This window comes from Bos indicus x Bos taurus, chromosome 23 (genome assembly GCF_003369695.1).
Source record: "Bos indicus x Bos taurus breed Angus x Brahman F1 hybrid chromosome 23, Bos_hybrid_MaternalHap_v2.0, whole genome shotgun sequence".
NCBI lineage: Eukaryota > Metazoa > Chordata > Mammalia > Artiodactyla > Bovidae > Bos > Bos indicus x Bos taurus.
In genome coordinates this window covers 33,122,851-33,139,950 of record NC_040098.1, presented here as the reverse complement: position 1 = coordinate 33,139,950, position 17,100 = coordinate 33,122,851, and the positions used below count along the sequence as shown (strand labels likewise).

The 17,100-nt window shown below is 38.5% G+C and overlaps 2 protein-coding genes across 14 annotated transcripts in view; one reads left to right on the top strand and one right to left on the bottom strand.

Moving 5' to 3' along the window:
• Nucleotides 1-17,100, bottom strand: part of SLC17A1 (solute carrier family 17 member 1) — a 237,188-nt gene that overhangs the window by 167,635 nt on the left and 52,453 nt on the right. The gene's annotated exons all lie outside the window — the stretch shown is intronic.
• Nucleotides 1-17,100, top strand: part of SLC17A4 (solute carrier family 17 member 4) — a 34,176-nt gene that overhangs the window by 14,063 nt on the left and 3,013 nt on the right. For all 4 annotated transcript variants that reach the window (XM_027524083.1, XM_027524085.1, XM_027524084.1 and 1 more), the window contains 8 exons: nt 1,932-2,137; nt 2,679-2,912; nt 2,994-3,081; nt 3,764-3,850; nt 6,182-6,300; nt 6,426-6,587; nt 16,673-16,805; nt 16,899-17,046. In XM_027524083.1, coding sequence (XP_027379884.1) covers nt 1,932-2,137; nt 2,679-2,912; nt 2,994-3,081; nt 3,764-3,850; nt 6,182-6,300; nt 6,426-6,587; nt 16,673-16,805; nt 16,899-17,046 — 1,177 coding nt within the window. The remainder of the gene's footprint in view (nt 1-1,931; nt 2,138-2,678; nt 2,913-2,993; nt 3,082-3,763; nt 3,851-6,181; nt 6,301-6,425; nt 6,588-16,672; nt 16,806-16,898; nt 17,047-17,100) is intronic.

Below are 17,100 nucleotides of genomic sequence, written 5' to 3'. Positions count from 1 at the left end.
TAAAACTTCCTTTCTTTACAAAGCTAGCATGGCAAAAAATCACATACACACGCATTCACAAACGACAAATTAAGCTCAGTTATATATGCTAATGTAAAACTCCAGCTAAAATAGTCACAAAATAAATCATGTGTTTTCATTAAAACAGCCTATTAAGAAGAGGTCATTCTAAGAATATATGGCCACTTGAATACTAATAGCTATAATGAATTTATATTGCTGTTGCTGTTTTTGTTTAGTAGCTAAGTCATGCCCGACTCTTGTGACCCCATGGATTGTAGCTCACCAGGCACTTCTATCCATGGAATTTCCCAGGCAAGAATACTGGAGTGGGTTGCCATTTTTTTCTTCAATAAGGAACTTATATAAACTTTAAAATCTCATCACAGCACCTTGAGTCTCTATTGTTAACCTTAATTTACAGGTGAAATAATTGAAGCCACAAGAGTTCAGAGACTTGCCCAAGAACACACAGCTGTAAAGAAAGCAGATCCAGGAGTCTGGCTCTATGATTAAAATACAGTTGATCAAACATTACATTCTCATAAAAATAAAAATAGGATAGCTTAATACAATAAAAGCATAATTCCCACCACCACCTAGCAACATACCTAATAAGTAAAGTAAGAAGTATTCCTAATAGTAGATTCAGGTACTGCATGACTGCCCATTTTCACCATTCCTATTTACTGGTGTTTAGAAACTGCCAGTGAATAAAATTATGCAAGAGAATAAAATGGCAAAAACAATCATCTATTTTTTCCCATTTTTTTGTACATAACCTCTGTATGTGTTTGATTTTCTTGTCTAAATCTAAGTGGGAAAGGGTGAAAATGACAGGGGAAAATGACTCAGTTAAGAAACTACAGAAAAGTATTTTAAAAAAGCTTGTGACTTAACTAAAGATTAATTATAAAATTCTACCTTAGCACAAAGAAAAGAGCTTGAATACATGGGGAGCCATCTCTGCTGTGGGCTAAGAGAAGGCAATACTATAAATACAGCAATCCCTCTTAATCTGCCATATCAATATGATATTGATCAAAATTCTAGTATAAATTTTGTGGATGGGGGAGGGGAGAGTTTCAACTAAATGCTGCCAGAGTTAAACCAAAGGTGGGGATCTGTCAATTCCTGGAACCTAACAAGAGTATTGCTACACAACTGGGGACAGTGCTGGCCACCCCAACTGTTTGCTCCCTTGCAGGAGCCAGGAAATGGGGCATCCACCTGCCCCAAGGACAGTGATCACACATCATGCCTCTGGGATTTCTCTCCAGGGATAGTGAATCAATTCTATCAGCTGTTGTCAAACTAATGTATCTGGACTCAACCCCAGGGATAACCTCAGAGTTCTCATGGATCACCGGCAAATTATGTGCAAGCCTGGATTATAGTACCAAGATAATGTTTAAATACATCTATGGTCTAACTAACCTTCCTTTCAAATCTCATTTCTTCTCAGCCCCCGGACATATTAATCTACCATGTTCCTGGTTACATTTGGTACTGAAAGCCATCACAGCTGTCCAAGTGGGGCACTTGGGAATCATTTCCAACAAATTCTCTCTTACTATCCATATCCAATCAATCACAACTTTCAGCTAATTCTTTCCCTAAGTCTACTTCTTTCTATTTCTGCTCTCATCAGCACATGCCAGGACACTGACTGGGAAACTCTTTCTTTTGTTTGCTCTGGCCAATTCCATATATTCTTCAAGTCTCTGCTTAAATAATGGTTCTGATGGAGTTATCCACTCCCCACCCCCGTACTCCAAGGGGTACAGGTGTTTGCTGAACACCGACAGAGTCACTTCTGCTCTCTCTGCATTTCTGCTTCACAGATGGACTGCAATCTTCTTCCACATCCAGACTTAGGAAGGGTGGGACAAAGCACCCTTTTGTAAGACTTTCTGTACCTCTTGTCTCAGGCTTTTGTTCAGTTCGACATGGGCTAGCCCTTATCCTGCATCTGTGTAATCTTTCGATTTCCACCCAACAAATGAACATGAGCATTGCCTTGCCAGTTATGGTGAACAACACAGCTCTGCCCAGTTCACCCAATGCCTCCACAGAGAGGCCACCCGTTGACTCCCAGGACAACTGGAATGAAACTCTGAACGAATCTAAGGCAGTGGTAAGTTTAATGAAACTATGGATCCTTTCTTTGACTCAAATGTTTTGACCTAAAGAGTTATGTGCTAAGATATACTATGTTCAAAGAACCGTATTATACAAAAGCATAATATGCATCTGAGATTTTATACTAGTGTCTATAAGTGTACCTAAGGATTATAGTTAGAATGAAAGGAACAGATCTTTAGCATTTAGTGGAAGTAAATTCTTCCCCTACAATGATGAAAATCACCAAAAAGTAAGTTCTACAGATTTATGTCTATTTTCTCTTTCTTCACATGTTTTTTTATTACCTTGCCTGTAATGCCTTCTTCTTTGTAAGTTTTCTTTCTTTACAGGTTCTCACTTAATTGTGTAGCTGGGGAAAGTGAGTAAGGGAAACAGTATATTGGGCATAGGTTTTACTGATAAAATTGGTAGATTGAGGAATTGGAGAGAGGTAAAAGGAAAGAGAACTGCCAATCATTTTCTTGTATCTTAAGTCCTCATGATAAAAACTGTTGAGTCTCCAGTCAAACAGTGAGTTTCTCTTTGTCATCTAGGCTGCTGTGTATGACTGGAGTCCTGAAATTCAGGGGGTCATCCTCAGCTCACTCAACTACGGCTCATTCTTGGCTCCAATTCCCAGTAGCTATATGGCTGAAGTATTTGGAACCAGGTATTTGTCTGGTACCTGCATGTTTATTACCTCAGTCCTGGCCCTCTTCACTCCACTAGCAGCTGATACTGGAGTGACTGTGCTCATTGTCCTACGGGTCATCCAAGGCATAGTTCAGGTACCAGGACCTTTTCTAAGTACACATAGAATTAGGTTCTAAAATGACCTCAGATAGCCAAGAATTAACTTTTTGTTTCAGGTTGTGTTATTAACAAGTCAGTATTCAATCTGGGCTAGATGGGCTCCACCACAAGAAAGGAGTCAACTCATCACCATTGCTGTAGCAGGTAATTGATACCGTAATTATCACCTTGTATACTCTGTCTCTTGTGGCTAAGCTGGTAAAGAATCTGCCTGCAATGTGGGAGACCTGGGTTCGATCCCTGGGTTGGGAAGATCCCCTGAAGAAGGGAAAGGCTACACACTCTGGTATTCTGGCCTAGAGAATTCCATGGACTGTATAGTCCATGGGGTTGCAAAGAGTCAGACACCTACACAGCATTGGGTGGACTGGACAGAGTTGGACATGACTTTTTAGCAACTTTCACTATGCTCTGTCCAAGTGTACTCTGCCACAGCCTATCAAAAGAAGCCAAACCTTACACCCTAAGTACTCTGTCTCCCTGCTTTACAGGAAGCTAACCTAAACTATCCTATCTTTCTTGATCATAACCAAATGCTTCCTGGGCACCAAACATTCTTGCAAGTGCTTTTAATTTCATTTTAGTCTCAAAGCAATTTTGCAACTCAGTAACATATAATTATTTTCCATTTCACACATAAGGGAATAAGAGACACAAACAGACTGATGACTTTTCCAGAATCACACAGCTACTGAGTGAAGGAGCAGAATCTAACTTAGGTAGCCTGGGTTATAGCTTAGCTTTGTATTGACATTGGTCTATAGGAAGCACATAGAGTCTCGAGTCTGACCTTCTCACCCAGAACATCCTCACATCTTCTATTTAGGGTCAGTGCTGGGCTGCTTCATCATCTTCCTTGTCGGCGGTTACCTCTGCCAGACTATAGGATGGCCTTGTGTCTTCTATATCTTTGGTGAGTTTGTGCTTTTCAAATCTCAGAATTTTGTTTTATGACTGAGACTGCTGGACATTTCTGTGATGTAGGTCATCTATGGTTAACCAAATCCTAGTAGATAATGTTCAGAGCTAATCATGTGGTGAATCTTGCAAGTGACATTTAAGTTTTAATATCCTGAGTGTAGAGCTAGAATAACCTGATGAGTTTAAAGGCATCATAATGTTCCTTCCTGCTTCTAAATTGAACCCACAAAGGACCTCAGAGGGATTTCTTTCATAAAATGCTGCATATGTAATCTTAGTGAGATTATATTTTTAGTTATGCTGTTTATTTAATGCTTCCTCAGTTGTTCAGTGGTAAAGAATCTGCCTGCCAATGCAGGAGACATGGGTTCAATCCTTGGATCAGGAAGATCCCCTGGAGAAGAAAATGGCAACCCATTCCAGTATTCCTGCTTGGGAAATTCCATGGACAGAGGAGCCCGGTGGGCTACAGTCCATGGAGTTGCAAAAGAGTCGAACACGACTTAGCAACTAAACAACAAAAATGTATTCAATACATTCTTTTAAATTTCTATTATTACAACCAGAAAATTATGGGAATTTGACCTTCGTGCATCCTCAGGTGTGTCAGACTCTTTATGACCCCATGGACTGTAGCCTGCCAGGCTCCTCTATCCATGGGATTTCCCAGGCAAGAATACAAGAGTGGGTTGTCATTTCCTTCTCTAGGGGATCTGCCCGACAGGGGTTAAACTCCGTGTCTCCTGCATTGGCAGGCAGATTCTTTATCTCTGCCACCTGGGAAACCCAATATGATGTCATCTTAGGTAAAATACTGATTGGAGTAGAGAGTCAATCAGTAGAGGCTGCAGGACAGAGCAGATCATGTGAGGCTCAGGAATGAACAATCATATAGAGATGTTGGGAAAGTTTCTGAAGATCACAGTGTTCCAGAGGTGACATTCTACCATACAAGTTTGCCTTTACCCAGCTCTGTGTGAAATCTTCCCAAAAGCTTTCAGCTAATCTTTGTGTTTGTTTGATTTTTGAAACATTCTCCGGAATCCCATCTGCAAACTGCCTGATTCCAGTGGAACTTACTGGTCTCATTGGTGTTTTCATTAGAGTATAATAGTCTTAGATCCAGGATTCTTATAACATCAGGTCAGTAATTCTGCTGAGAATAAAAGTGTATGAAGATTGTTTACTATACTATAGCATATCAGCCTTCAAAGACTCTGTCATGGAAACTTTCAGAAGGGCAGGTTACAAAATTTTCAGGGAATGAGAGAGGCTTACTGTGCTACTGGTTTTGGGAAAAGGTAAATAATATACACAAAATAAGAACTCACTAAATATTACTGAATCAATGTTAACATCCTCCATCCTCAACGTGCAACAGTGCTAATTTTCATCTCTCTCACTCCCCTCCCCTCTTGCTTTTAAGTTCCTTGATGACATGATCATGTCTTTATACTCATATTCTCAACATGTAGCAAAATGCCTGGTATATGGTGGCTGTTCTATATTTGGGAAGGACTGTATAAACAACAAGCTAACAAGTGAAGAGAAGAAGATTCTAAAAAGGGAATGAATGTTTCCACTCAATACTAATAAAGTTGAGTTGTCCAACACTGTAATAATGTATATATTAAACAATTTCTTTGCTGAGGATTAATTTCATTCTATATCCAGAAATTACCTGGGCAATCAGCTGCATATACTGTATATACTGCTGCTAACCATTAGGTGTTAGAGAGAAACAAGAAAAGATTTAATAAAACATAAACTTCGTGAAGCGTGACTAGCAGGGGGGATGCCGACTGGTAACTTCAACAGTGAGGGCATTTTCAAGCACATGGGTCGAACACACTAATAACTTTTAGCAGCAATGTACAGCCTTACTACTGGTGCATTTCAAAACCTCCCCAAACTCAGGGATTTTAAACAACCAGCACTTAGTCTCTTAGTTTTGTGGGACAGCTCGGCAGGTCTGCTCTCTGTGTCTCTCATCTGCGTTAGAGAGTGGACGAGCTGGAGCATGTTCTTCCCATGCCAATGGCTAAGGCACAAGAGGACAAGTGAAAAAATGCAGTGCTTCTTAAAGCCTAGCCTCTGAATTGCCCCATGCCACTGGTAAAAGCAAGTTACATGGCCAAGACAAAAGTCAAGTGGTAAGGAAGTACCCTCAATCTATGATAAGCCTATGTAAGGGATACGTGCAGGAAGGAGGGGAGTATGGGGCCATTGTGCTAACCACAGGAATCATCTCAAGGCAGAATCAAACTGATAGAAGTCCAATTCTGTGCTAAGTAGAACCTTTTTTTTTTTTTTCCTTTTAAAGGTGGAATTGGCTGTGTCTGTTCTTTTCTCTGGTTTGCTGTCATTTATGATGACCCTGTGAGTCATCCATTTATTAGCACTAAAGAGAAGGAATATATCGTCTGTTCACTGGCTCAAGAGGTACACTGGGGAACTCCTCTGCCATTTCCCCATGTCTGTCTGGATGTCTCAGTGGTGAAGACTTCAGTAGAGCAGAGCTTTGATCTTCAGATACATATCTGATATTGACATGTACTTTCTTCCAGGGTTCTCCACCAGGCTGGTCTCTTCCCACTAAAGCTATGATCAAATCACTACCACTTTGGAGCATTCTCATCTTTTACTTCAGTGATTACTGGCATTTTTTTGTCCTGACGTCATTCTTACCAACATTCATCACCTCTGTACTTCAAGCTAATATCAGAGATGTAAGTATGGAGAAAACTCATTCTGTTCTTCTGTTGCTTTATATATAATCCCTTCTTCTCTCTCCTACAGTCACAAGTTTAGGCCAAGGGTCTTCATGGAGGAAATGATACCTGATTCACTTGAATTCTGATTCAACTCAATGTGTCCTACTGCTTATTGGGTGCAGAATGGTATGGCTCTAGGTCAACTTGGCATTCATAGAACAGCATATTTTTTAAGGGACCTATGCAGAAATTTTTATGTTCAATCCAATCAACATTTGCAAACAAGACATTCTGCTGGCAGCATAAGTGATAAAACAATAAAAATTTGCCTCTGAGAAGACTGTGACAGAGAAGCATAAACAATGTTATGACATTAAAAGGACATAAAGTTCCAAATAGGACTTGTACCAAAAACTTGTGGAAAATGTTTTTTTAGAAAAACATTTTATTCCAGTGTAACATATATAAAGAAAAGTGTGAAAACTGCACATGTGTACAGCTGTCTATACAATATGTACACATTTTCTTTTTCTGTACACATTTTCACAAAGTGAACAGATGCTCTGAATGGCTGAAAAGAGCCTATCAATTCTGCCATCTGAGTGTCTTGAAAGTGGTAAAGGGTGTATCATCTTCTAGCTTGTTAGTGATACTTCACTAGGTCACTGAATTAGTGTTTCATTCTTATCCTTTGTACAAAAAGTGGGGCTCATCTGGTGAAACCATGCTAAATGGTCAACAAAGAACTGACCTTTCCCAAGGTCAGAGTCTAGAGAGCATACATGCAAACAGTCTGGAGGTACTGAGATCAGAAAGCCTAAGGACAGAGTAGCTATGGGTCTTCCCAAAGGAGGAAGTGGGGGCCAGCAGCAGGTAATTGATACCAGAATGCTAGGCAAAGGAATCAGGAGACAGGAGGTCTAGACTAGCAGGATGCCAGTGCTGAGAGCTAGACACCCTGAGGCCGACTGTTGGAAGTGACTGGTCCCTGGTGTGAAGTGGGGTAGGCTCTTTAATCTCAGAAGCCAAGGCTGAGGAACAGGGTAATGAGGGAATGATTAGAAGGGCAAGTTGAGACAGACAGTAGGGTTTCCCCAGCTTGAGAAATCAAGAGGTCTTGAGTCCCATTGGTCCCAGGGTATTTTTCTCTTAACCTTGATGATCCTGGTTTGCTATTGTTTTTGTCACTAGAACTCTTTGCCCACTCTTTGTTGTGCCTGACTCTTTGCCACCTCATGGACTATAGTTGGGAAGGCTCCTCTGTCCATGGAATTTCCCAGGCCAGAATACTGGAGTGGGTTGCCATTTCCTTCTCCAGGCTTTGGTTTACTCATTTGTAAAATAAACATCTTGGACCATTTGACAGTGAGATCCTTTTCATTGTCTAGATTATGTACAACAAAGGATTTTGCATTTTCTTTAATAACATTTTGATTTAGGAATTGAAATTATAACATTTACAAAAATATATAAAAAGATATGGTGAAAAATCTTACTCTCATTCCTGTCCCCAAACTGCCCTGTTTTCTCAGCCTTCGATTGAGATATGTCCCAATTTTGATGAGAATTTTTATCATGAATGGCTATTAAACTGTCAAATGCTTTTATTCTGCATCTATTGATTATGTGATTTTTACCATTCCTTTTGTTAACATGATGTCTCACATTGATTTATTTGTGAATACTGACCCATCCTTGTATTCCTGGAATAAATCTTACTTGATCATTGGGTATGATTCTTTTTATATATCATCAAATTTGGTATGTTAATATTTTGTTTAGGGTATTTTCTTCTATATTAATCAGGATACTGGCCTGTAATTTTCTTTTATTGTAGGGTCTTTATCTGGTTTTGGTATAGGGTAATGGTGACCTCATAGGATGAATTTGGGAGTGTTCCCCCCCACTTCCATTTTTTTTTGAATAGTTTGAAAAAGGTAGGCATGAGCTCTTCTTCATATGTTTGATAGAACGCCCCTGTGAAGCCATTTTGTCCTGGACTTTTGTTACTTGGAATTTATTATTTTAATTACAAATTCAATTTCATCATTGGTCTGTTCAGATTGTCTATTCCTGGTTCAGTCATGTATGTTTCTAGAAATGTATCTATTTCTTCTAGATTTTCCACATTGTTGGCATATAACTGTTCATTGTATTCATTTTTTTTTTGTATTTATGGTATTGAGTGTTATTTTTCCTCTTTGATTTCTTATTTTATTTGGGTCCTCTCTCTTTTCTTCTTGGTAATCTTGGCTCTTTATCCTTTGGAAAAACCAACTTTTGGTTTCACAGGTCTTTTCTATAGCTATTTATTTCTGATCTATATTTTATTTCCTTTTTTTATTTTTATAATTTCCTTCCTTCTGCTGACTCTGGACACTTTTTGTTGTTTCAAATACCAGATTTTGAGATTTTTCTTGAGAAAGGCCTGTATTGCCATAAACTTTGCTCTTAGAACTATTTTTTTTCCCTTGAAGGATAAATGCTTTACATAATTTTATTGTTTTCTGTCAAATCTCAACATGAATCAGCCATAGGTATACATATATCCCCTCCCTTTTGAACCTCCCTCCCATCTCCCTCCCCATCCCATCCCTCTAGGTTGATACAGAGCCCAGGTTTGAGTTTCCTGAGCCATACAGCAAATTTCCGTTGGCTATGTATTTTACATAAGGTAATGTAAGTTTCCATGTTACTCTTTCCATACATCTCACCCTCTCCTCCCTTCTCCCCATGTCCATAAGTCTATCCTCTGTTTCTCCATTGCTGCCCTGTAAGGAAATTCTTCAGTACCATTTTTCTAGATTCTGTATATGTGCATTAGAATACGATATTTATCTTTCTCTTTCTGACTTACTTCACTCTGTGTAATAGGTTCTAGGTTCATTCACCTCATTAGAACTGACTCAAAGGTGTTCCTTTTTATGGCTGAGTAATATTCCATTCAGAGAAGGCAATGGCACCCCACTCCAGTACTCTTGCCTGGAAAATCCCATGGACTGAGGAGCCTGGTAGGCTGCAGTCCATGAGGTTGCTAAGAGTCAAACACGACTGAGCGACTTCACTTTAACTTTTCACTTTCATGCATTGGAGAAGGAAATGGCAACCCACTCCAGTGTTCTTGCCTGGAGAATCCCAGGGACAGGGCAGCCTGGTGGGCTGCTGTCTATGGGGTCGAACAGAGTCGGACACGACTGAAGCGACTTAGCAGCAGCAGCAATATTCCATTGTGTATATGTACTACAACTTCTTTATCCATTCATCTGTTGATGGGCATCTAGGCTGCTTCCATGTTATAGCTATTGTAAGTAGTGCTGCAATGAACAATGGGATACATGTGTCTTTTTCAATTTTGGTTTCCTGAGGGTATATTCCTAGGAGTGGGATTGCTGGGTCATATGGTGGTTTTATTCCTAGTTTTTTAAGGAATCTCCATACCGTCTTCCATAGTGGCTGTATCAATTTACATTCCCACCAACAGTGCAAGAGCATTCCCTTTTCTCCACACCCTCTCCAGCATTTATTGTTTGCAGACTTTTTGATGATGGCCATTTTGACTGGTGTGAGGTGATCTCATTGTAGTTTTGATTTGCATTTCTCTAATAATGAGTGATGTTAAGCATCTTTCCATGGGTTTGTTAGCCATCTGTTTGTCTTCTTTGGAGAAATGTCTGTTTAGGTGTTTCCCCCACTTTTTGACTGGGTTGTTTGTTTTTCTGGCATTGAGTTATATGAGCTGCTTGTATATTTTGGAAATTAATCCTTTGTCAGTTGTTTCATTTGCTATTGTTTTCTCCCATTCTGAGGGTTGTCTTTTCACCTTGCTTATAGTTTCCTTTGCTGTGCAAAAGCTTTTACGTTTAATCAGGTCCCACTTGTTTACTTTTGTTTTTATTTCCATTACTCTAGGAGGTGGGTCATAGAGGATCTTGCTTTGATTTATGCCATCAAGTCTTCTGCCTATGTTTTCCTCTAGTAGTTTTCTAGTTTCTGGTTTACATTTAGGTCTTTAATCCATTTTGAGTTTACCTTTGTGTATGGTGTTAGGACGTGTTCTAATTTCATTCTTTTACATATAGCGGTCTAGTTTTCCCAGCACCATTTATTAAAGAGGCTGTCTTTGCCCCATTGTATGTTCTTGACTCCTTTGTCAAAAATAAGGTACCCATAGGTGCATGGGTTTATTTCTGGGCTTTCTATCTTGTTCCATTGGTCTATATTTCTGTTTTTGTGCCAGTACCCTACTGTCTTGATGACTGTAGCTTTGTAGTATAATCTGAACTCAGGAAAGTTGATTTCCTCCAGCTCCATTCTTCTTTCTCAAGACTTCTTTGGCTATTAGGGGTCTTTTGTGTTTCCATATGAATTGTGAAATTTTTTGTTCTAGTTCTGTGAAAAATGTCATTGGCAATTTGATAGGGATCGCACTAAATCTGTAGATTGTGTTTGGTAGTATAGTCATTTTCACAATGTTGATTCTTCCTATCCAGGAACATGGAATATCTCTCCATCAGTTTATGTCATCTTTGATTTCTTTCATTAGTGTCTTATAATTTTCTGTGTACAGTTCTTTTTTCTCCTTAGGTAAGTTTATTCCTAGATATCTTTTTGTTGCAATGGTGAATAGGATTTTTTCCTTAATTTCTCTAATTTTCATTGTTAGTATATAAAAATGCAAATGATTTCTGTGCATTGATTTTGTATCCTGCAACTTTGCTAAATTCACTGATTAGCTCTAGTATTTTCTGATACTATCTTTAGGGTTTTCTATGTCATCTGCAAACAGTGAGAGATTTACTTCTTCTTTTCCAATCTGGATTCCTTTTCTTTTTCTTCTCTGATTGCTGTAGCTAGGACTTCCAGAACTATGTTGAAAAATAGTGGTGAAAGTGGACACCCTTGTCTTGTTTCTGATTTTAGGGAGAATGCTTTCAGTTTTCCACCATTGAGAATAATGTTTGCTATAGGCTTATCATATATAGGGCTTCTCTCCTAGCTCAGTTGGTAAAGAATCTGCCTGCAATGCAGGAGACATGGATTTGATTCTTGGATCAGAAAGATCCCCTGGAGAAGGAAATAGCAACCCACTCCAGTATTCTTGCCTGGAGAATTCCATGGACAGAGGAACCTGGTGGGCTACAGTCCATGGGGTCGCAAGAGTTGGACACGACTGAGTGACTTTCACTACTGCTACAATACTATCATAAATGGCCTTTACTATGTTGAGGCAGGTTCCTTCTATGCCCATTTTTTGAAGAGTTTTAATCATAAATGGGTGCTGAGTTTTTTCAAAGGCTTTTTCTGCATCTATTTTCATATGGTTTTTAATCCTTCAATTTGTTAATGTGGTGTATCGCATTGATTGATTTGCATATTTTGAATAATCCTTGCATCCCTGGAATAAACCCATGGATTTGATTATGGTGTATGAGCTTTTTTATGTGTTGCTGAATTCTGTTTGCCAAAATTTTGTTGAGGATTTTTATATCTATGTTCATCACTGACATTGGCCTGTAGTTTTCTTTTTTTGTGTTGTCTTTGTCTGGTTTTGATATCAGGGTGATGGTGGCCTTGTAGAATGAGTTGGAAGTGTTCCTTCCTTTGAAATTTTTTGAAACAGTTTTAGAAGGGTAGACATTAACTCTTTTCTAAATGTTTGATAGAATTCTGTGAAGCCATCTGGTCCTGGGATTTTCTTTTTTGGGAGATTTTTGACCACAGCTTCAATTTCAGTGCTTGTAGTTGGGTTGTTGATAATTTCTATTACTTCCTGATTCAGTCTTGGAAGATTGAACTTTTCTAAGAATCTGTCCATCTGTCCATTTCTTCCAGGTTATCCATTTTATTGCCATATAGTTGTTCATAATAGTTTCTTATAATCCTTTGTAATTCTGCATTGTCTGTTGTAACCTTTCCTTTTTCATTTCTAATTTTGATGTGATTCTTTTTTTCTTGGTGAGTCTGGCCAAAGGTTTGTCAATTTTATCTTCTCAAAGAACATTTTAGTTTTATTAATCTTTAGCATTGTTTCTTTCATTTCTTTTTATTTCTGCTTGGATCTTTATGATTTCATTCCTTCTATTAATTTGGGTTTTTTTTTGTTCTTTTTCCAGTTGTTTTAGGTGTAAAGTTAGGTTGTCTATTAGATGTTTTTCTTGTTTCTTGAGGTAGGATTGTATTGCTATAAACTTCCCTCTTAGAACTGCTTTGGCTGCATCCCATAGGTTTTGAGTTGTGTTTTCATTGTTTTCTTAGAATTGCTTTTGCTGCATCTCATAGATTTTGGAGTATTGTGGTTCCATTTTCATTTGCCTCAAGGTATTGTCCAATTACCTCTTTGATTTTTTCATTGACATATTTTTTTAAAAAGTAGAATGTTCTTTAGTCTCCACGTTTGTTTTTCCTATTTTTTCTTCTTATAATTGATTTCTAGTTTCATACAATTGTGGTTGGGAAAAACGCTTGATATAATTTTCTATCCTGTTAAATTTGTTGAAACTTGTCTTGTAGCCTGACATGTGATCCATTCTGGAGAACTTTTCAAGTGCAACTTTTCAATGTGTATTCTGCTGTTTCTGGATGAAATGTCCTGTAAACCCAGCTGGTCTATTGTGTCATTTATGACCACTGTTTCCTTACTGATTTTCTGTCTGAATTATCTGTCCATTAATGTAACTGATGTGTTAATACTGTTATTGTATTGTGGTCAATTTCTCCCTTTATGTCTGTTAATATTTGCTTTATATATTTAGGTGCTCCTATTGCATATATGTTAGAAAGTGTTGTATCTTCTTGTATTGATCCCTTTATCATTATATAATCCCCTTTGTTTTTTTGTTCCAGATTTTATTTTAAAGTCTATTTTGTCTAATACGAGTGCTGCTACCACCATTTTATTGTGCTGTTTTCATGAAATATCTTTTCTCATCCCCTCACTTTCAATCTGTATATGTCTTTTAACTCTGAAATGAGTCTCTACAGGCAGCATACAGATGGGTCTTGATTTTTAACCCAATTACCTGCCCTGTATCTTTTGTTTGGAGCATTTAGCCCATTGACATTTAAAGTGATTATTGGTAGGTATATACTTATTGCCATTTTATTACTTGTTTCCTGGTTGTTTCTGTAGTTCTTTTCTACTCCTTTATTTTTAGTTTATTGCCTTGTGGTTTGATGTTTTAGTAGTATCCTGTGTTCCTTTCTCTCTCTCTCACATGCTTTTTTTTTTTTTTTTCTTCTGTATCTACTGTAGGTTTCTGATTTGTGGTTACTATAAGGCTCATGTATGTTTACCTGTATCTACTTGTTTTAAACTGGTAGTCATTTAGTTCAAATGCATTCTAAAAGATCTACAATTTTACTCCCTTCCTCCATGCTTTGTATTTTTAAAATTTCATATTTTACATCTTTATGCTTATCCCTTCACTTTTTTAATAGTTGATTTTACATTTTTTTTTTTTTTTTTGTCTTTTAATATTCATGCTAGACTATTTAAGTGGTTGGTCTACAGCCTTTACTATTTTCTTTTACCAGTGGGACTTATGCTTTCCTATAGATTTTTACTTCTTGTTGTAGCCTTTTCTTTTCACTTAGAGAGGACATTTTAGCATTTCTTTTTGGGTAGGTTTAGTATTGATTAACTCTCTTAGTTTTTGCTTGTCTAAGAAGTTTTCTCTCCTTCAATTCTAAATGATAATCTTGCAGGGTAGAGTATCCTGGTTGCAGGTTTTCCCCTTTCAGCACTTTAAATACATCATGCCACTTCCTTTTGAGACCAAAAGGAAGTTTCTGCAAAGTTTCTGCAGGAAATCAGCCAATAGTCTTACAAGGGTTCCCTTGTATATAACTGCTTTTCTCTTGCTGCCTTTAGAATTATCTTTTCATCTTTAATTTTTGTCACTTTGATTATAATATGTCTTGGTGTAGCTCTGTTTAGGTTCATCTTGTTTGGAATCCTTTGTGCTTCTTATACCTGGATATATTTCTTTCTTCAGGTTTGGAAAGGTTTCTGCCACAATTTTATCAAATATACACATTTTTGGCCTCTCTCTTTGTTCTTCTTCTTCTGGGACTCTTGTAGAACAAATCATGAGATCTCTTAAACTCTTTCTTTTTGCAGCTCTGATTACTGATTTCCATTATTCTATTTTCCAGATCACATATGCATTCATCTATATCATCTAGTCTGTTAATTCTTTTCAGTATGTTTTTAATTTCAATTATTGTATTCTTTAGTTCTGGCTGGCTCTTTTTTAAAAATATTTTTTATCTCATTAAAATTTTCACTATGTTTATTTTTCTAATTCAGATTAGCATTCTTATTACTAATTATTTGAACTCTGATACATTATTTGTTTCATTAGTTGTTTTTTTCAAGGATTTTCATATTCTTTCCTTTGAATTAAATTCCTCTGTCTTTTCATTTTGCTTAATCTTCTCTGTATCTATGAAATTAAGCAAAACAGTTACCTATCTCAAACTTGAAGGGATGTCCTTATGTAGAAGTATCCCTGTGCAGTCTTGTGCCCAGTGTCTTTGGTGGGAAAGCTAGGTTCAATGTTGAACATGAGTCACTCTTCCCCATGGTTTGCTGGTAGCTATCACGAGAGTAGGAGGTAGAACTAGAGGTAGAAGAGTTATAGCAAGAGCCAGTTGTGAGCCAGGGCTTCTCCTCAGTTTGACAGCCAACACCACACTATTTGTGTGGGGGTGGGTGGATGGGTCCCAAGTTTCTGGGTCAAAAGCCTTGAGGGTTGGTCTGATCTGGTTACATTCCTTTTGTGTGTGCTCTCCCCACTCCCAGCACTGGCACCCTCACTCAGGGAGGAACAGTGTTGGAGCAAGAGGAGCTGGAGTGGGTGCTTGGCATAAGTTGGGGTGTGGGCTGTGGTAGTCCCAGCACCAATCAGGGTCCTGGACAACTCCTGATCTGCTGCCTTCATAGGCACCAGCAATGTTCAGACGTTATGCTTAGTCTGAGCTGCCTCTTTCCCTCACAACTGCATACTCTTTTCAGGCATGGCAGCCCTCTCCTCAGTGTGGAGCTGCACTGGGAGCAAGAGGGGCTGCAGCAGGTGCTCTGCTCAGGTTGATGTGTATGTTATGCAGTGGTGGGAAACCAGCCAGAGTCCTTGTCAGTTTCAATCTGCTTCTGCCTTTTTTCGGGAGTAAGCAAGTGTGTGCATTCTCTTCCTAAGTGGAGTCTAGGTTTCTCTTTTTCTTTTTATAGTCCGGCTATCAATCCCACTATTTTTCAAAATATCAGCTAAGGGGAATTGTCCTGTTGGTGTCAGACCCCAGGGTGTAGCACTCAGTATGTGGTTCTCACCACTCACTCTCCAGGGAGCATCTCTGAACCTGTGTAATTCTCCCTCTTCTGTGTACCCTCCTAAGGATGCAAATCCTGATCCGATCACTTCTCTTCATTTCTACCCAATTCCGTGTGGATCTTTCTTACAGTGTTGGTTGGATAACAGTCTTTCTGCCAGTCTCCAGTTTGTTTTTAGTGAGAATTTTTCCACATGTAGATGTATTTTTGATGTGTTCACGGGGAGGTAAGCTTTGCATCCTCTTACTCTACCTTCTTGATCTCCCTCCTCTATAAACTTTTATATTTATTAACAAATTGCCTTCCATGGGGCATTAATATTTGGAAGTGCCTGATTCCTCTTGGCATCACCACAGATCATGTCAAAAAACTGTTGCACTCTTGCCAATTTGACAAAATTTATCTCACAGTAGTTTTACTATTATGAGGTTGGTTACCTTTTAATACGTTTAGGAATCACTTTTTTTTTTTTTTTATGTGACTTGTCTTTCATACCGTTTGACTATTTTTCTACTTAGCTTTTGTTCTTTTTAATATCTATTTCCACAAGATCCTTATATATGACATTAGTCCATTTTTTTCAAACTGAACTTAATGTATATTTTTCCTCAGACACTAAAATTATATTGGATCATTCCAGTAACTTAAGTTTTTATTAAAGGTGCTATGTATATACAGGAAAAGCTATAGATGTAGACAATCCACCCAGGGATCAATCTATGTCATGGTGGCTGTAGTGAGGCATGCACTTCACCTCAGTTTTGGTTCTCAGAGTGGGATACTGTCAGCCCTGCCATTTGCTTCTGCCTGTATCTGTGTTGTCCCTGGAGGTCTACTGGCAGATTTTCTCCTCTCCAGAAAAATCCTCAGACTCAATACCATCAGGAAACTCTTCACTGCTATAGGTAAGAACTGAGGTGGATAAAGGGGGTGGATGTGGGAAGCTTCCACATCCGCTCAGGGAAGCTTCCTATTCACTCTTTGTTCTTTTGCCCCAGGGGTTCTCTTCCCAGCTGTGCTCTTCACATCTGTTTACTGGGTTAGATCCAGCTTCAGCACCACCATAGCCTTCTTGACAATATCTTCTGCCATCAAAAGCTTCGCCCAATCAGGAGCCCTTGTCAACTTCGTGGATATTGCTCCTCGGTAGGGACCCCTTTGCCTGATCCTCACAGAAGTTCAGTTCAAATCCAGTAATCT